This window comes from Ixodes scapularis, unplaced genomic scaffold, assembly GCF_016920785.2.
Source record: "Ixodes scapularis isolate PalLabHiFi unplaced genomic scaffold, ASM1692078v2 PGA_scaffold10__122_contigs__length_95168666, whole genome shotgun sequence".
In the NCBI taxonomy this organism is placed as follows: Eukaryota; Metazoa; Arthropoda; class Arachnida; order Ixodida; family Ixodidae; genus Ixodes; species Ixodes scapularis.
In genome coordinates, this window is record NW_024609836.1 from 6,891,678 (window position 1) to 6,912,716 (window position 21,039).

Here is a 21,039-nt window from a genome sequence, read left to right on the forward strand (position 1 = left end):
ATTTTATTCCTCTAGTATTACACATAAAATTTGAAAAAATTATTATGCAAAAATCAGCGGAGGCAAAAAAAATGTGCCAACTAAAACGAGTGCTCCCATCTATGATTCGCGCCGCAAAGCTACTCGGACAAGCCTAGCTCATCTGTGGAATTGAGGACTACCGAATAAAGCACTGGACGAGCTGAGCTCGTCCATGGCATTTTTAGACAGAAAGTGGCCGACCAGCTCAGCTCGTCCAAGGCACTTTAGGGTGAACTACCTTAGCTCCTAAGGAAGCCGACTGGCGTACCCTTCCCACAGATTAATAGGCGTAACCCCCAAGTAAAAATGACTTTTTAAACTTGATAGTAACTCCGGCCGGTCGGAGGGACCTTCCAACATGCCGGCACTGCATCGTAACGTATTGCTTCGCCGACCTTCGAACGGCTCGTAACGAGGCCCGTAACAGCACTGCATCCCTCCGATATTCGCGTAACTTTCTATCGTGAAGCGCTGCTGGCACAATCGCTTAGTTGGCTGCAATAACGTCGCTAGTGTAAATATTGAAATGTTGAGAGCGACTATGGATCAAACTCGTCCAAAAAAGGTGGCGCTAAGAACTTCTTGGGATCGCTCGAGGCACTCCGTCAGCGTGCTCAGAGCACCTGCTATTTGACAGTTATAGTTACTAACGCCGCTGATTTTAGAATAGCAATCACTAATTTGTTAAATGATGTTTCGTACTAATCTCATATTTCTATCTTATCGTTGCTTTTACTTTTATATGTATAGGCAGTGTTCACGAGGCGTCACGCTTCAGTGTGGGCCTGCTACCCGCCATAGCCTTGGCTAACGTTGACAGTGCGCCCGAAGGCGCTTCGCGTACGTACGGAACTATGCGAAGGCGTTCTTGGCGCGCGAACTCGCGGCATTCCTCGAGATGGAAACGTTTGGGTACGTCCGCAGCAAAACTTCGAAACAAAAGCAAGACCCACTTGTTTTCGGGGTGACAGCAGGGGTGGATGATGCCGTTCATGTCCAGATACAGGTTGTCGAACTCCACGTCGTTGGGGTTAGGTTTCGTCATGTCCACCGGCACCTTGACGCCGTCAACCACCTGCGGCTGTTTTGCGAGGAGGCGAGGGCAAGCACGTCACTCAAGGCGGCACTCTAGCGCTTTTTGTAGAAGCCTGATTTTGATGTCATATTGTTTGTTGCCGTTCAGCAAATAAAATTGACCAGTTCAAGATGGCAAGACTTCCTGCTAGTAGACGTCCTGGTAATAGAAACACATGGGCAATATTCCCTCAGGTCCATTTGACCAATGAAAATAGTTAATTGCGTAAAGATTCCAAGCTGTACTATTACAGTCATGTCTCGTTAATATGGACCCCATTAATATGGATACCCCTCTTTTGTGAACACCACTTTCGGGGACAAACTGGGAAAATACATGCATTTTTGACTCATTATTATGGACTACTCACATTATGGACAATTTTTTACGGGAACACAGGCGTCCATATTAACGAGATATCACTGTATTGCTCTTTTTAGGCAGTTTGTGCCATATGTTTGAACAAAAGCTTTGGGTGTAGAAGTACAGTAATACAGCAATTATTGATCGAAAACGCCATCTGCGAAAGTGAAGAAAGAGGAACGTTTCACAATCTTTGGTAACAATTTCATTTGGGAAATCGGCCGCCCATGAGTGTAATTTCGTGTTTTTTTAGGGAGCTTCAAGGGCTTAGGTTGAGTTATCACCATAAACAGAAGATTTCAGGTTCCACATGAGTGCCCCTTTAAGGCTGTTTCATGCAGTTGCCTTTGTGTGAACACCGTTCTGCGTAACTGGTTACAACAAGTAAACATAGGGGCATACTGACACCCTCTATCAGAGAACACTATTAATTTGCATAGTATATATCTTTATCATTTTTTAAGCGCCATTGATTCACCGTGGGTCTAGTTATACTCGGATCGTAAGTGTTCCAGGACTGCAGTTGGACACGCTCAAAGGCAAATATGAAAAACCAGCCTTGACACCGCAAACAAACAATTATTCTTTTCACGCAAAGAACTACGCCATTTGTCAAAACACCATCCAGAAACTTTCTTACTGTGGAGTAACATACTTGCGGATAAAACCAAACAAAATGAAACCAACTTGGAGAAACGTGAAAGATATCAAATAGTTCAGGGGTTTGACTTTGGTCATTGCGAGAGCGAGGTCTAATTTGCATCTCGCGGAGCGTGCAAAGATAGCTTTTTTAGACGGTTTGTCCGCTAACGCGAGCGAAGAATGTAGTTCATCTGCTACGAAGTGCCATTTGTGGACGAAAATGAAACAAGAAAACGCCGTATGTCGTCTATTAGTCGGCCAGGAGAAAAGTCGATAGTCCGCAACGAAACGAGCACCGCGGCGAAGTGAGATTAAATGCAGGCTGTGATTGTGGTTGTCCGCTATTTCACGTTAAAACTAACAACTTGCGCTTTGTTTGCAAGTCCGAGGTTGTCCTGCTGTGCCATACAAGGCGACGTCGACCGGCAGACCTCTCTCGCTATGCGGAGCACAAGTTTCCCTGTTTCTTTTGTAGAGGCTGTGGTGATGCCAGAGAGACACTGATCTCTGATTGAAGGATAGTCGGTAGCCCTCGAAGCAAGCTGCCTTGAGGTCTACCCACTATCCTTCCGTCAGAGCCAAACAAAGCTCGGCTTTCTGACGTCACCACAACACCTTCAAAAGAAGCAGACAAACTTGCGCTCCACATTGGTATGTTGACGAAACATTCTCGCCAGATTTTTGCCCGATCGTAAGCCCGCGAACGGCTCGGAAACGTCTCTTAGGTTGATTATGCGCAGGCTGTGGCACCGTGTCCGATCGGCGGCCAAGAACGCTCTAGCTCCCACTTCGAATAAAAATCGGACCTCAAGTATGGTGCCTGAAACGTGTCTTCAACTGCCGCGACTAGCGCATCCTCGTTTGTGTTTCCTAGACCTTTGCCCGACGACGTCGCAATCGTGTAATGCCGTCGCCTGCCACGATACTGGCAGTGGTGCGGCAGCAGTGGTGTATGCGGCAGACGCCTGCTGTGACGCAGGTCGCTCCCGAGCGTGACGGTTTGCGGAAGCTTTGGCAGCCATGACAACAGCGACGCATGTGCACGCTCGTCCTCCTTGTCGGAACTTCTACAACGTACTCCCAAGATTGCAACAACTTACGGCGTGACATTGACAGCTTGCGCAATGTAATTTGCCACCAGTTCGGGACCCCTTTGGATGCACGGGTGGTTCTCGGCCTTATTCGTTTGGCAACGACTCGGCGACGCCATCTATTGGGTAGCCCCGGCACACTTCCGGTTCACATCTATTTCCACACATCATCCTTTATCGTAAGAGTGAATTAAGTCTGACCGTGCTATAGGTGGCCATTTCCAGAAATACTGCGAAACCTGCCGTCTGGCTCAAAATCGGAAGTGATTGGGGGCTACTTGCACACATGCGCCAACACGTTCCAACTCGCGCGAGAAGGAGTGAATTAGACGCTAAACACACAAGTCAAAGGCACATTCCAGGCACCGTATCTTGGGAGTTGCGAGGAGTCACTCACTTCCCTGTGATGCGCTCAATGTTTCTTCAATATCGGTGCACTTTTGGGGTTTCCATGACCACAAAACTTCGCCTTCGTGAGTTCCAACTCAAAATAATGGTCGTGCCATGACAGCTCGGATATCCTAAGTTAAACGGATACTTTGGATGTGACCGAGGAAAATAGAGGGAAAGGGCACTTCAGTTCTCAACATTTTCTATGATTGTTGGGCCTTGATGGGTCATGTCTTCATAAGAACAAAGGCACACATAACTGCCCTGTCAAAAGTCCTTGAACTCGCTGCAAATTAATTTACATGAAAGTGTGATAAACTGCCTCCAATCGCATAATTGAGAAAGCCTAGCACAGGACTTGGTATTGGCACATACAAGTTTTACAGTTGCTGGAGACTTTACAGGCCTGACAGTAGCCCCGGTAAGCAACAATTAGGTCTTCTAGTTACTAGCACATAGCCAGGAATATCTTATTTTTTTTCCTTTTCAAAAAGGGGGGGAGGGGGTATTCGTGCAGCATGAAACAAAGATGTGGGCAGTCATTTTGTTAGGTTGATGGGAAAATCAGATGGGGCACCGAAAACGGAAATACCCCTTCAGCGTTTAGTTTTATATGAATAGAGGGAGGGTTCTGCATTTTCCGAGTTTATTTTGGAGAGAAATTTGTGGACGGTTTTCAGAGTTTTAGTTAAAACCCTGAGCTTTTAAATTATTCCGAGCTCAAATTCTTAGGTTTTGGGCTCACACAATAATTTTGGATCCATCTGATGTTGTGACTCTATAGAATTTGAAGACATTCAAAGAAAGGGCCTCAAGAAATATGAAAACACTTGAAGATAAACATTCGGCAGATCTCTGCCTGGTTAGGAATAGACATTAGACGACAAATAGGGAACCTAACCAAAAGTTTCATGTATTCAACTTTTGGTTTAGTAAAGCCAGACTGTTTTTTATTAAACGTTTGGTTAGAGTCCCTCCCTATCTTTCATCTAATATAAACACAGAATTAAAACATTCTGTACCTCGACTGGCAATTCAAGCATAGTGAGCTATTTTTAAATTGAGGCCAACAACTTAAAGACGAACTGAAGTGGTTTACTGAATCAGACCCTGCATCAATGGAAGAAACTACGAACCATAGCAATAACACAAATTAACTACAATGGACTTCTTCCAAAACCAACGCGCCCCATCGCGGCGAAATACCACGCAGTGCACTCTGGGAACTAGTTGTCCACACAGTTTCAGTTTCGACTGAGCAGCTTCATCCCATGCTATCACGCCGCAACCGAACGCGCTGCTTGCGTTTTCGATTATCTGACTTTTTCCGAATGCACAGTACACTCATTCTCGAGCAATACAAAACAAAGACCAGGGCACTTTCCTTCGTTCCCAAAACACCGGATATTGTGCGTGCGTATGCAAACTTAGTATGGCGTGGCTTAGTCACCTCACGCCACAAGTGCATCTTTGAGCTCAATTTCAATAATCCCGTCTAGTACCAGTGAACTACATCTGAAAATTTGTCACTTTGAGCCTTGCACGTATTTTGTTTGCCAAACGTCCGCTTCTTGTTACTTCATTGGGCGAAAAGCAAGCCGCATCCTCACAGGAGTATAACGTTGAGCCCAGCGTTGACGCATGAACTTTTCAGGAAACGCAGTAAATTTGACCTCACTACTGCACAAAAGTTACTATGATGTCTTCCTCGTGTCATCATATATCTCCCACTCAAATTTTATGCTGATAGAAGCTTAAGTTTTCGCAAACACTGTGATCGGCTAGCTACGACACAAGATAGCAAGCGTCCCCTACTCCTCGCTAAGCCTTGTTGGACAAGCTTTTACTGAAGCCCGAGATCTGTGCCTGAATGGTGTGTCTGAAATTATTTCGGCATACTCAGTCAGGAAGAAAGTAAACACATAACAAATATTATGGCCATTAGCAACCGTCAAATTCGCTTTGAATAATTTTGTTCGTTTGGCGCACCGCATCCGTCCGGCGCACTTATGACGAACGGTGCGACATTTTTCACAAAAGTGCTCAACTTGCTTTCTTAAAACGGTTTGTATGTGCGAATGTGCCTATACTATTGCATGCAGCAATGTAGACTTTCCATTTTCCCGGGGGGCGGGAGGGGGGAGGGGGGTGTTGCACGTTACCTTCTCGCCAGAACTGGAGATTGAGGCTAACAAAAGCACGCTGGGATTCCATTTCCCAAGTATTTTGTCAATAAAAGCAACGTGGGCATTATTTTGTCTACATGCCACTACTACAGGGAGTATTCCCTGGTGGCCATAGCCGTGTGCGCGAATGCTGAGCGCGTGCTGATGGCGAGCCTCCACAGTTCTTTTGCAACGTGCATTCTGCACCCTCAAGAGTGCCGGTCTTAGCAGCCTATTGATGTGAGCTCATTCTGAGCATGCGCTCTAAACAGCACCCACAAATATGGCGTCCAGTGAATACTCCCTATACTCTGTTTCATGCTTGGCGTACAACGCTGTTAAAGCCACTGGCGCGAGCATGAGGCTTGATCTTGTTGATCATTTGCATGCGTGCTCGCGCGAACGAAACTATAAAGAAAGTTACGTGCTCGCGCCAGTAGCTTTGGCAGCGTTGCATACTAAGTATGAACCAAGTATACAAGCTCGTCACATGGCGCGTAAACAGCGTCTCGGTAAGGATCATGGCCTGGGCCCGGGAGGGGGGGGGGGAACACAAGCCCCCTCCCCCCCATAGTCTACACCTATGATTGAGGATAACTTTATGCGCATACGCGATGTTGAATATTAGTGGAATGCAAGCGGATGGGGACTTTGCTTCGTGCAGTGCTGCGGGTCAGTACAGATAAGAGATAAGTGTGTTCAAATTGAGCTTTTCAATGGCGCCTCCGAGTTTTACCTCGCATACTCAGGCGTATTAAGAAAAACAGTAATTGCAAAAAGTTATCTTTTGTCTATGGACGCACGAAACAAACTAACTTCCTGATCAACAACACTAACGTAAAAGCGCGAGCTCGATGTATGCATACTTATTGGTTGCTACAGCTCGTTGATTCGTTCAAAAGCACGATCCCCCAGCTTCGCAGCGTCGAGATTCCCAGCACTGGCTCGTCCACATACCTCGAACCGCTAACAAAAAGGCTCAAGTACAAAAATGCAACAAGCTTGTGTTAAGACAAGCTATAGACCGACACGCGGGCTTGACGTCACGGAGCTGCGGCGGCGCTCCCATTGCGCCGGAGCCGGGGGTGTGGGCAGAAGCGCGCACGTTTTGCATGGGCGTCAGAGCATTTCCGCATTCCGCAAAGTGTTGCACCGAAATGTACAAGAAAAGCAGCGGAGTGAGCTTCCACGAGTTCCCGGCAGACTCTGAAAGGCACAGAAGGTGGATAATATTTGTGGATCGAAAAGAATGGTCGCCTCACACGAACGACCGTTTGCGCTGCAAACACTTTCTTGAAGGCAAGGGCGGCTTCAATTTCAATCTCCGCCCGAGGCTTGCTTATGTGCAGGGAAACCGTTGTCTGATCGAGACCACCCGGATTTTGTTCCCATGGTGTTCGCGCACAAAGCATTGGCCAAGCGCTCGTCGGAGACTCACTACGCCCGTGCTACCCAGCAGAAGGGGATCAGCGAGAGAATGGCAGTGTTGTAGGCGTTACCGAAAGAAAGTAACGAAATACGTTACTCGTTACTTGCAAATAAAAGGTATGCGTTACTGAGCTACGTTACCCAAAAATAAAAGGAACGCATTAATGCTACCGATAAAAAGTAATGCACGTTATTTCTGCGTTACTTTTTTAAATTATAATTTAACACATTTTACGGTTTTGATGATATAGGTCATATATCAAGAAACATTATGTTCATGCAGAAACTGAACATAATTACTTTATCTCTTTTTACGGTTTCACCTAAATACTTACGAGAGAAAACGCAAAGAAAAACATGGCTTGACGCCTAAAACACGGAAAATATTTAAGTGTAATTTCGTTAAGACTTGGGAAGTAGTAACGACTAACGTAACTCCGTTACTTGAAATAGTAACTTAGGTATGTTACCCGCTACTGTGCAGAAAACGTAACGAGTAAGTTACTACGTTACTCAAAAAAGTAACGCGTTACCAACAAAGCCGTTACTTGTAACCTGTTACCGACGAGACTGCAGAACGGACAAACCGTGACTGCTTGTCATGCCTTGTGGTCATGAGGGTAGGAAAAATATCATACCTTGACTTGAAGACGCTGTCTGTATTTAATCAATCAATGAATACACAGACTTCTGCAGACCCCGAGTCTGCTGCTCCCGCCGGCAGTGCGGGAACCGACTCGAAGTAATCGTAGACCTCGAGAGACTTGTACGCCTGCAACGTGTCGGCCGTGAACTGGCTTGGCCAAAAAACTAAATAAACGACGACGTGAGCCATCGACTTCCGTGGCAGCAACTTTACGTCGGAAGTCCAGCAGGCCTTGTTTACGGCAAAAAAAAAAAAAACTTGTTTACGGCGTACGGATCTTTGTGGGCAACGCCGTCCACACATAGTTTGTTTCGATACCGCTGCCGTTCAGGCTCGGGCAGCGAGCTCAAATAGTCGGGCATAGCATATGACATACATTATGAGGAAATATGACGCACAAATAAAGATACAAGTGTCCCTACGACGTCAACAACGAGCGCACGCCTTAGAACGCAATGGCGAAAACATGGAAAGCCGGGCTGCTTTTGCCCACATAGCTACCGCGCATGTGCGGCCTTCCAGCCATGTTGGTAAACAGAGCAGCTCCGCGTGTCGGTCTATACGTCTCAGGCTTGTGCTAAAGCTTCGAGGTCTGACCATTTAGGTTTGTTTAGAGACCACGAATGACGCCTTCAGGACCAGAAAACATGAGATGACGGCCGTTAATAGTCCACACTCTGTGTATAATCTCTTGTCGACAAGTCGATCGAAACCATGCCACTCTCCTCCCTGGCCAACTAGCTCCCAGAGTGCAACGCGCGCCGTGTTGCATGCAGGGATTCATGGAAATAGTCTATTGCCTGGAGTTTTTAGAGGCAAGGTTTCCTCGCTGTAAAGGTGACCAATACAATGGAACTCGTTACTTTGCAATGCCTCTCGCAATTAATAATAATAAGGAAGCAAAAAAAAAAAAAAAAAGCTTACATAAACAGCCATTTTTAAGCGACCTTGGTCCCTGCAGCGCATCGGATGTCGACAAAGCTGAGCTCCGTGAAATCAGTCTGGGAAGATATCGCATAAAATAAAACAAAAGGTAGCAACTCACCTTTTCCTCCACACAGTGTACGACGATTGAGGGATATTTTTTGCTCAGCCATCTGAAGAATGCTGGGACTCCCATAGCTCATCTAAAAAAGAAAAAGAGGAAAAAAAGCAATAAAGATTTAGTGGATATTTACATCACGGAGCCGGCGCAAAGGCACGGCCGCATCGAAAGCACTCCGATGTCCGTGCGTACGTTTTCCGAACGGTACATTACGCACGCAAATGTTTTCAACATTTGATTAGTAAACGCTACGATAATCCCTACATTTTTTTGTTTGGCATTCTGCCGCTATGCTAGGTGTCATGGAGTAGTTCAGACTGCAATAACAACGCTCGCGATAAGACGCTACCGAGCTGCAAAAATAGCGTAATTAGATGCAATCTCTTCCTCCACGAAAACTATAAGAATCACTATGGAACATTAGTACATTAATACCGCCTCAAACATTCAGTAAACTCACGGAAGCGTCTACTAGCAATGCAATGGGAAACGCCACTTTTGATTGAGGGATGTCTAAAACAATCTGGTTCATTCATCGCGAAACCAAGTTAAACCACAGACTTTCGAAACGTTGGCAGGACTCACCGAGGTGCGTATTAAAAGCAAACGCAAATGGTGCTTGATATTTTGGGGAACACAAAATTCACCGCGACGACCACCAACTTAAGACCATGCACGATGAGCTGGGTGCGAGAGTCGAGAAGCGGCTGGTGGTCACGAGCGCACCATAGTGGTGTAAAATGTATTCGTTTTATATGTATTTGTTTACAAATAAAACAGTATCTGAGCTTTAATTAGGAACACTTAAAATAGGCTTCTGCGATGGCTTGGTCGGCGCTTGACGCCCGATTGAACCAAATGCACGCTGTGGTCGAGGGTCCATCATGGACGCGTTCCATGTAAATCACGCGGGTGCAGTGGAGGTCCTCGGAATCTTGTTTGAAATGGCTAGAATCGGAAAATAGCCCATTCGCCCAATTGCAGATGGCGGACAACGACTTCTATGCCGCCTGCATCGAAGAGATAGCCCTGGAGGGCCTCGATGGCATCACCTTACAGGCCCTGTGGATCCGTCTCAAGGATCGACCGAAGTTCCCGTTCGCTTTGGACGACAAGTCGAAAGCCTTCATCTGGCGAAGCATCGTCCCTGATGCACGGCTAGATTTCTACCGACTCCAAGAGCCACGTCAGGAACTGGTGCTCTACGACCGGTACAAGCACGTCGACCCGGACTCAGGATATGTGATCGAACCGAAGGTCCTGCCGCCGGACCTCTACCCCGTGGAACTGGTGAACAAGAACGGACAGCGAGGCTCGTGCTCCACCTTTGACAGCCGCGTCAACGTCAGCGAAAAGGTCCGCAAGGCGAAACTGACTCTCGAAGCGGTCGTGAAGCAATGGGGAAACTCGCTCGTGATCGTCGCAGACCAGGCGACCCGAGAACGGGCGCTGATCGGACCCTGCAACTCGGTGAAGGACCTCGACCTCTCCGACGTGAAGTACGCGGTCCTCGAGCGCATCGGGCGCACTCGCTACGCGGGGCTAACGACGCAGGGCAAGCAGGACATGAAGGTTTTCCAGCTGACCAACGCGTCCATGTTCCTCCTGCGCAAGCAGCTCGTTCAGCGGCACCTCATCACGAAGCAGCTCTACTACCAGCGCTCCGATCACAAGCAGTCCGGAACTGGGTTTTTGCTCCACCTGCCCCGGTTTTTCGTCGAGGTCCAGACCAAGTTCAAGATGCTGACGAGGGAGCTGTGCGCGCTTTTGGACACAAAGCCCCTGAAGCGTGAGGTCCTCCGGAAGGTCCGTGCGGAGATGGGTCTCAAGAACGCCGTCTTCAAGAGGCTGATTAACTCTGCCGCCGTACCGTATGTGACGCAGTACACGATGGCTTACAACGAACTTTACCCGGACACGCCGGAGAAGCAGTGGTACACCAAAAACACTGGAATGAAGCTCCTTCGTGTCATTGAGCTCACCAAATCGTTTGAAGAGGAAGAGGCTGAAGGAGCAGAAGGGGACGACGACGGGGAAGAGATGGAGAGCCAGTCGAGCATCGCAATGTTCTACGACCCGCGCAAGTACATCTATGACTTGCCAAGGCTAGACCAGGCCTACAGGGAACTGCAGCGAGCCGGCACGAAAGGTGCGACACTTCGGGAACTGGCGCAGCTCATGTCAACAACACGACTGGAAGCTCGTCCCCTCCTGAAAGCCCTTCTCTTCAGGAAACTGGTGGTGCCGTACAGGGAAGACGTTGGCCGTCAGAGAGTGACACGCTACTTCACCCCGGAGTTTGCATCGCAGTCGGAGACTCACAAGAAGTTTGCGGCAGAGAAGAAGCGAATGCTCGAGCAAGCGAGCAAATGTCCCCCTGCTAAGAGGCAGCGGGTGTCTCAGAGGACGGATATCTCTGAAGTCAAGCCACCTGCTTCGGAGAACGCGCCAATGAAGCAAGGGACTGGAGACGAGGTTCCGAGCGAAGAGTGCGACCAACCCACCATTACAGTGGAGGCCAGCAACGAACCACTCTCTAAGAAAATAAAGACAAAGGGTTGTACGGTGTTGAGCTTCCCGAGCACTTCCGGCATTATCAACAAGAGGCAGTCCCTGCAGGAGCTGCTCCCCTCTTACAAAATGCTTATGAGGGCCAACAGGATCATTGACTACGTCAAGGCTGAAAAGTTGGTTGCCGATTTAACAAGGCTTCTCAAGACACTGCAAAAGCAAGAGCTGGAAGAGGGCTACAAGCTGAAGCTGGACAAGGTCTCTTTAGAGCGGCTGCTTTACAAGCTCTGCAAGAGCGGTTATCTGAAGTCCATACGGACTACTCTGCGGTTGGGAGAAAAGGAGAAGAATTTGCAGTTCATCTGCCACCCCGATGTCACTAAAGACGACGAGCTGGTCAGGTCGACCATCGAACAAGCCAAGTTCAAGTATTTCGCCATACACAACGAAAACAATAAACCTCAAGCTCCCAAAAGCCCCGAGCTTACGGAGTGCTCCAAGATGGAGTACAACCCTTCGATGGGCCGCTTCTATGGCTCTCAGCCCAAGTTCCGCCGGATGCAGCTGTGCTACAGCTTTATCCACTACATGCTGTATACTTATGATGGGGCACCCCTAGGGCACTTGGATGACGATCCATCGGCTCCAATGCGCTACCAGGAAGGCATCAGTTGGAAGACGTTCGTGGCTCCACTCCCAGCAAACCCGAGCACACCCAAGGGGTGGCTCCTCTTCAGTGACATCTTGCTCTCGCTGCCGCTCTCCCTTTTTGTCAAGATTGTGAGCTGCATTAAGTACAAGATAGAAGGGTTGGACGAATACCTGCAGCACAATGTGAGGTGCCACTACCTGATACGCAGCCTTCCTGTTAAGCTCAGGAACGCCTTGCTTTTCGCGAGGCGCTACATATACTCCATCCATGAAACGATCAAGAGGCTGTCCTTTGTTGGGCTGCTCACATTTGGACCGCAGCGCCTCAAGGAAAAGGATCAAGTGTATCTTTTCCTTCACAAGCGCATCACCATCAAAGACACTGCCTGCTCGGCCCCGGGGTACCACCAGATCTCACCAGACACAGAGTATCCTCTCAAAGACTACTTTCTTGAGACTGAAGAGGACGTCAACCGGTTCTGGTTTGACTTAGAAGGCATCTGCCTCAGCACTCCTTTGGGAACAGCCCAGACGATGCGCGGCCAGGTAATTGAGCTGCAGAACCTCTACAAGAAGCCAGCAATGATTGAGGCATCCAAGAACAGAGAGTTTGGTGAGGAAGTGGACACCGGTTCAATACCAGGGGACCAGCTAGGTGCAGCCGGCTTTGATTCTGCACTCTTTGCACACCTTAAAAGAAATTGGAACTACACGACCACTGTGGTCTTGAAGACACCTGGACTGATGACCGTGTCACAAAAGGAAAAGTCAAAGCCGCTGGAGAACTACATTGAATACCTGGATAAGACTGGGAAGGAGACCGACGGCGGTACTGCACGGAAGCAGAAACAGAAACAGAGGCTCTCAAGGCTCCGATCAACCATTTCCCGCATGTCTGTGTACTATCCAAAGCCGGGAGCACCAAGCACAGATCCGGTGGCCATTCCTGTTGTCATCAATGGCTCTAGAGAGAGGAGTAAGGCTTCAGAGGAAGCCAAGAAAAGAACTCTATTTAGGAGAAAGCCCCATAGCATCTTCAGAGTGCTGAAACGATGCGGGCGCGCTAAGAAACGAAGACCGTACTATGATGACAAGGACATGGCTGCCCTGAAGCAGATGCGATTCATGCGTGTTGCATGGAGCTCTCAAGAAGACATAGTCTTGTTAATGTGTAAAGTGGCCTCTTGGTTCTTGGACCCACACCAGCCTAAAATGGTTGTGCCCTTCACGGCCGTTAGGGATATTCTCCATGAGCACTTTCCCGAGCTCAGCAAGGACAAGACGTCCCGTGCCTGTCAAAGGCGGCTGCGCTTCATGCTGCTCAATCCAGCCACAAAGGCCAATGCCTCCGTGTTCCTCTGTGAGGCACGGCAGGACCAAAAGCTTACAGAAATGTTTTATGGTCCCAAGCCAGTGAAGAGTGCGGAGGATGCGTGGATCCACATGTTGAGAACGGTTCTGGACCACCTGATGATCAAGTTCAGCAAAAGCCCTCAGGAGCGGCACCGTGCGATTGCCCTTCCAAAGACAGTAGAAGAGCTCAAGGATCAGTACAACATCCTGGTGAGCGGACAGTGTTTGCCTGACAGCTGGTCGTACCAGGAACCCCACAATATTGTAGACATTCACTTTACCACGGTGGGCATCATCATCATCTCGTCCTTTGGCGCTGATGACGGGAAGACAAGTTGGTCGCTGATCTTGTATAGGATCTATGAGCTCTATCCAGACAAGCTGATCCGATCAGTGACTGCAAGGCTTAGGCACAACAGTGTCATTTGCAGGAAGAAGTGCCATGCCAAAAAGCAGTTCAGCTCACTCAACATGTCCATGCTGCCTTTCACGCTGTCAGGGCGGTTCCAGTTTGAGCTCATGCGACGCTTTGCACCAGAGAATTTTGTGAATATGGCTCAGTTACTGACTACCCTATTTAAAAATCAGACTTCTGGGGAGAAGTTTACAACTGTTGATGCTGTCGATCCTCCACATGCAGTGCTTTTAATCACGCTGATCATGATGAAGAAGGTAGACTATGTCATTGATGTTCCACAGGCAATTGTCGACTTTGACAGCAAAGTTTGTGAAGATAATGGAAACCCTTGCAAGGTTGTCACAAAGGGTCCACCCAGTGAAAGCCCATTGGCAGGTAGTTGCTCATACAGTGACAGTCTTAGTAACCTACACATCGAAACTTCTGGAAGCAATGCGAAAGCATCTCGGAGCTTCCTTTACATGCTCAGGCAGGACATGACAAAGGCTTTAGAGTTTACCTCTCTGCGGCCCCAGGACTATGTCATTATTAAGCCGTGCAAGATAAGCTTTGGCCTGTCAGACGGTGATGTTCTTGCCAGATGCACCGTCGAGGAACCAACTGACAAGTCATACAAACTCAAGATCCGAAGTCCTGTTTACGACAAGCTCGTGCAAGAACAAAGAGAAGTTCTTGCAGCAAACGCATGCGAGCTCTTGTGGACTGCAGAGGACATTAGCAAAGCTTATGCGGATCACGGAAAGAATGATGCTGAGGCAAACTTTGCTCATGGGCTGTATGCCCTGATAGTCGACAGGAAGGAGCTTGGCATCACATTCACCACTCTGTGTGAAACATTTCATTTGAATGTAACCAGTGCAGTTCTTGAGTCCCACTTGGATGTGTTGGTGAGTTGCAAGGCCATTGTGCGAGCAGGAGTGACCTGTGTGCGGTACATTGCATTGCTTCACGCCAAGCCTTGGATGGTACGAGCAGTCAAGATCCCCAAAGACTTGCGGTCGCTTGCGACTGCACTCGGTGAACAAGAGCTGGCTCGAAAGGCCAAGGCAAGAAAGACTTCCTCTTCAGCAGAGGACGAAGCCATGGAGGAACCGTCTGCTGTGGACACCTCCCCAATGGTAGTCGATGAAAACACAGCTGAAGTCTCTCCTATGTCGGTTGACGAGAGCCCAGCAGGTGTATCTGCAATGGAAGTGGACGACAGCACAGCCGACAATTGTGATCTGTCTACATATGCCAAGTCTCCAGCTGATGAAGTCAAATCGAGTGACTTTGTAAATACAATGCAGAAACCAGACAATGGTGAAGCTTCTGTGCTCAAAGTTAAAGATGATCCCAACAGTGCTGTGACAGTGACGGAACCCAAGAAAACGCAGCAGACTTCTCCAGGACAGCGACCAGCAACACGAGGAGCTGTCTTTAATCGCACATGCATTGAAGCGATGTCTCGCAACATAAACATGGAAAAGTTGGAGAAGATCATGTACATTCCGCGACTGTGGAAGAAGCCCGACGGCACGCTCAACCGAGCGCTGCTCCACAAATACATGTCTGCTGTGCTGTCGTTCGTTATGGACAATCCTGGCATTACGGAAGAGTCCATGCGGACCTCATTTGCGAAGCATATTGGACCGTGCATCCAGACTTTGGACGTGCTCAGGATGTTAGAGGAGATTGGGTGCATCAAGCGATTTTACTTCAGGTCGGGCACTTCCAAGTGCACACTGTTCTCCGAGAGAAGGACGGCTGTTTTTTCCGAAGTGTACGAAGTCAACGACGATGTCTGCTTTGAGGGCACCATGGAGGCGTTACTGAACTTTGCGGCATTCACATCTTATTTTCTCAAGTGAAGGGAGAGACAAGAGTTTTGTACAGCTTTCATTTTGTAAATGACTCGTTTTTTTGTTGAGAAGTACATAATGCTTATTTACTTTTGATGTATTGTTTTTCAGTATTCAGGTTAGCCTGCAGCTGTTTTTGAGTCTTGCCTGATACATGTTCAAGTCATATTTCTGCGCAAGATACCACCATTATCAAATTCTGTATAGCCCATCCGGTTTTTCGAAATAAATATTGCTTATCATTTCAAACTGCTGATGTCTGACAAGATTTCCTTCAACTGTCTTGTTCTTTCTCTATTTGCAAGCTACAAATTGGGCAGATTAACAGGAAATGCCTTTAAAGGGACACTGTCATTGTATTTATACTCCCCGAGGTTTTTAGTCGTACGTGACATACGAGAGCCCAACTACCCAGCCAGAACAGAATTTGCGGCTCAAAATTCGTTTTCTTCCCGCCCGAAAACCGCCGATCGAGAACTGGCCGGTTTGAGTCTCGCTCACTCTTTTCCGTGGTCACGGGCCGTTCGTTTCACACGCACTGGCACCGTTCGAGTTCTCCCCCAAAATGCATCGCACTCGCAGAGTGTTGCACGGAGAACACTCAAACGAACTCGCCAAATGCACCGAGTGCACAAGACTGATGCTGCCGCCATTTATGTTGTAGAAAGGGTACCGACTTCAAACCAAAACTAGAGCCTTTCTGTTCAGAGTGATGCGTGGGAATGCGAGAATGCCATCGCTACCAACGTTTACTTACAAACGTTGGTCGCTGCAACTGACTTCAAGGAGCTAGGCTGCCGTAGAGATCATTACAGAAGTGTAAATTTCCGCAACCAGCTGTCTACAAAGCAGCTGGTTGTGATCTTTCAATTATAACCGTTTACACTGAAGAAAACTGATGATGCTGTCCGAGCAGAAACCTGATCCGTTTGAGCATGGTATTATGCGTGAACCTCTGAAAGTGTACGGCTTAAGGATACCGCGAACTTTTTTCGAATCGAAGTTTCGATGATCGAATCAAGCGGTTCGAAAGGTTCGAAATATTTCGATTTTTCGAATTGTCTATATCGTAAAATTCGACGGAGGTCGAATTTTCGAACTTGTTAGGCTAAGAAGTTCGACGCTTTTCGAACCGTCGAACTTATTACGCTAAAAAATCGATCTTTTTCGAACTTTCGAACTTATTGCGCTGCAAGGTTCGATGCTTGTCGAACTTTCGAACTTTACTGACCAAAAAATTCGATGAATTTCGAACTTTCGAACTTATTTATCAAGAGAAATCGAAAAGTTTCGAATTCTGAAAAGTCAGAAGTTCGACGAACTTCAAACTTTTAGGGTAAAAGTTCGACGTTCGTCGAACTTCGAAAGACCGGCGGACGGTTTCATTTGATTTCAAGTAGTGGGGTACATTCGTAATTTTTTTTTTCTCGAACTTTTACACGCGGTGCTGCGTTCCTTACGAAAAACAATGTCGTTTAATTTCAATGTTCTGGCATGCTTAGGTTTAAAGAAATAAATCCCCGAAGGGGCGAGGAAGGACAACGGGTTTTTGACGATTATCGTTTGTGCCAGATTTGAAGCACGCTGCAGCCGGAGCTATTTATGATAGATATGTTACACTTTTTTTTAAGAATGATCTATGTATAGCCTAGGTAAGTGCCGTCTAAGATGTGATTATTGTTATTCAACGTGAGTTTCGAAGAAATGTCAAACATGTATCTGCATGCAAAATTATGACCTAAACTTGATATTTATTTTCGTCTAAGTTGTTTGAGGTATCGCATTTAAATTAACACCACAGACAGTACATATCATTGCTATCTGCACAATACAAAATAATATATTTGTTTTTTCACGTTAAGGAATAAATTAACTCATGGGAGAAGATTTCTAATAGTGTTCAAGTTCAGCACGTCATTAAAAGAAAGCTTTTTTTTTTTCACTTCACGTTCCTGGGACGTGTTTCTTTTAGCCTGTACGCATTTTGGTAAAAGAAACTTGTTTCGAAGTTCTGCACCTCTGAATATGCAAGAATAGAACACTTCTGACGAATTCTTGATAGTTTTTTTTTCCTCCTGCTTTTTATTTCCGCATTTATTCTTTTTTTTTTTTTTTCTTACTATCGGCACAGGTATTTAGGTCGAAAAGACAGCTTTGAACTTCCGAACCACTGAGCATGTGACGAGTAGTGCCTTCTGACAACGAGTTTCTAACAATGACCATCTACGCAACCTTTTATGCAGTGAAGAGCGACAGTAGCTATACATATGCATAAATAATTTCAGATGAAAATAAGCTCGACCACGCCGTCTTTCCCCGTATTGTTTTCTTTAACAGTCCGAAATACCTGCAAGGGGGAGAAAGAGGTGAAGCCCCCCTTCCCCCCGCTACCCTCTTTCCCCCCGTTTTTCCTCTTCCGACGCCACTTGTATGGTAGAACGCTCCTCGACCTCGAGTTGTGTCGGCTTTTGTGCTTTTTGCGAGGCAATTCCTCCTTCCCAGAAAATAAACCTCCAGGACAATTACAAACTTCACCGGATCGGATTACTACCAGCGTGCAAGGGGTGGCGAGGTAGTTTGCCAGGTCGCTTCAAGGTTTTTCTGAGCCTCAACCTCCTGCTCACCCCTGGCCGTTTCGAACTGGATGAGTCTCGTAAAACAGTGTGTTCATGCAATCACTACTGCGTGATTAAGACCCCCCCCCCCCCCCCCCCCCCCCCCCCCGGGGGCTGGCGGTCACAATTCTGCACTGATAAATATTCTAGCACGTCCGGGACACTCGTCGTCTCATTCAATTGCCTGAGCAACTTCGCAGAATCTAGATATCTTACCCTAACTTTTCTAAACTTGATTTTGTGAAAACCAGTGAGTCGTGAAAACGTTATTTGAAACTGAAACTGTGGAAAAACTTGAAAATCAGACTTCGAACTTCGAAAACTTGGATGAGAAAGAAATTCAAAATCTTCAAAGTTTTCTTCTTTTTTTTTTTAATTTAGCGTTAAAAGAGGATCGAAACCTTCGAACTTTTCGAACTTTATGCATAAAGAAATTCGAAATCTTCGAATTGTTCGAACTTCATGTCTATAAAAATTCGAAGTGTTCGAAGTTTTCGAATTTTTTTTTCCAAAGAATTTCGAAATCTTCGAATTTATTGAACCTGAAGGAAAGAAATATTCGAAATATTCGAATTCGAAATTTGAGAAACCGTGAAAGCTTCGAAATTTTCGAATTCGAAACTCCGCTGTGGTCAAAAGTTGCGAATTTTTTCGAATTCGAACCTCGGTCGGTACGAAAATATCGAAATTTTTCGAAATCGAACCTCAGTTCACTTCGCAAATATCGAAACCTTTCGAAATCGAACCTAGGGTGGTTCGCGACATCCCTACTTAAAACTAGCCTGTTGAAATATCCAGCAAAACTGGGACTTTCGATTTGGATCGTCATTATAGGCGGATTAGATATTAGCCTTGGTGAGGGCGTCGAGAACGAGAGCTTTTTCGAACAAAATACGACGGGGCAAGTGAGCTGATGTAGGTAAATGTTAACCCTTTAACCACCCGGCCCGAGCTGTACTCGTCATGGAAGGTTGTACCGATATCGCCAATGACGAGTCACACTCGTCCAGTCAAAACGATGGTTTGCTTTCACTGCCAAACACGAGACAGGTTCGTCGATCGGCTTTAGTTTCAATTTTCAACACTGGAGGGCAGGAGAGGTCGCGCAAATAAGAAATCGAGAGAAAACTAGGCATTTTCTTATCCACTGATGGCAAGGGGGTTTCATAGCCTCACTTTCTTTGCACTGCGGAGTGAATATAGATTTCACATTTAAATATTCTAAGCTTAAATGGTAAAACAAAATGGCTAGGTGGCGTAAGCTACCGCCCGATCCAAAGGGCTCAGCCGTATTCATCCATCCATCAGAGCCGTATATGTAGAGAGTTTGGCCATTTGTTGGGAAGTATAGGAGACAAATGAGGAGGCGTCATTGGCCGAAAGCGGGCTGGGTGTGTTCCAGGGCGTCTTCAGAAATTTGAATGTGACCAACCAGAAGCTCGAAATAATACCCTGGCGGTGGTCGCCAGAAACAAACCTGATAACTGCATTGGAGTAACTCTCAATGGCTGAAAATATGGTACACGTGATGTTTCAATCACGTTCGTCCAAAATGATGCTGTAAGAGTGCGACTGGCGGAACGATCGACATAATCCGTACGCCAAGCGCCGATGGCCGGGAATCTGCCGTCCGAACGGTCACACTCTGTCCACGCTAAACAGAGTTGCGCGGCGCATTCGTTTCTTACATCTTTCTGCTTGCACCCTATTTTCAACCACAAAGACTTACTACCTTTCACTCTTACGCGCTTATTAATACCATTAACGAATATAGACCTTTGATCAGAACTGTTTGTCGCCACCACTGCTAGGGGATTCTTTTCGGCTTCTGGTTGGTCAAGAGAGCATGCCAAGCCCTCTTTCCGAGTCTGCCACACGCCCTGGCTCTGCCCGCACCTCCCATTGACCAAACTCTTTACATATACGGCTCTGCCATCCATCCATCCATCCATAAAGCGTGTTTTGGCCTTTTGCCGGAGTGCATTTCCTCCATAGAGTTATTACAATAAACGCTAGAGGCTCAGCTGGCGCTAGTGTCTATGGGACTTCCGGTTGCAAATTGAAGCAGACAGCATGCAGTCTACTTTTCCAGTCTTCCTATGTATTCCTATGGGAAAACGCGCGTGAATTTTGTCTCGTCGCCGGAAAAAAAACATTAATAACTTTTGTTATTTCGGTTGTACCGGGTAGTATGTACCTTTATTAATATTGTGAAAGTGTAATTGCTTTAGTTACAGCATTTTTCCTTTACCACTGAACGATGTTAAACTTCGCTATATTTCAGGCCCAAACCTCTGTTCCATGGCAGGTATGTAGAAACGAGCGACGATTCTAAGCAAAATAACGATTGAAAGGAATGTAGAGTGTGTTCAAAGTTCGCCAGCATTCCGTTGGTGCTTATATATTGCTAATATGCCTGTCCTCTCACTATATGGAAATGACCCCGTCGTGCATCTCTACGAGCGGTTAAAAAAAACGTTCGAAACGTAAAGAATAATGTACGTGGGCTACGAAAGGTGTGTTTTCTTATTATTTCCTATGTTGGGCAGTTTTTATCGCGCACCTGTCCTCTGGCTTCCCCCTATTTGCAAAGATTTGGAGCGTGCGGGCGATGATTTGAACACAGAACAAGCATCTTCGCACATATTCGTGTGCAGAAAGAATAAAGCAGTAAGTACAGTACTTATGTATTGCAAATCGGACTATATTACGTGACTTTCAACTTATTTTGATCGTCTGCAAGCACAAGGAGTTACTTACCTAGTGTTACTGCATAGTTCTTGC

The 21,039-nt window shown here is 46.8% G+C and overlaps 2 protein-coding genes across 2 annotated transcripts in view; one reads left to right on the forward strand and one right to left on the reverse strand.

The window, feature by feature from the left end:
• Nucleotides 1-9,575, reverse strand: part of LOC8041113 (5'-3' exoribonuclease 2) — a 74,751-nt gene extending 65,176 nt beyond the window's left edge. Inside the window, 3 exon segments of the mRNA XM_040219653.3 lie at nucleotides 975-1,102; nucleotides 8,867-8,948; nucleotides 9,452-9,575. Of these exon segments, the coding sequence (XP_040075587.1) occupies nucleotides 975-1,102; nucleotides 8,867-8,941 (203 nt within the window). The 5' untranslated portion in view covers nucleotides 8,942-8,948; nucleotides 9,452-9,575.
• A 163-nt stretch (nucleotides 9,576-9,738) lies between these two features.
• Nucleotides 9,739-15,889, forward strand: LOC8041112 (general transcription factor 3C polypeptide 1). Its single transcript, XM_002414412.4, has one exon. It carries the CDS (start codon nucleotides 9,851-9,853, stop codon nucleotides 15,647-15,649), a length of 5,799 nt encoding a protein of 1,932 aa, XP_002414457.3. The 5' UTR covers nucleotides 9,739-9,850; the 3' UTR covers nucleotides 15,650-15,889.
• The last annotated feature ends 5,150 nt before the right edge of the window (nucleotides 15,890-21,039 follow it).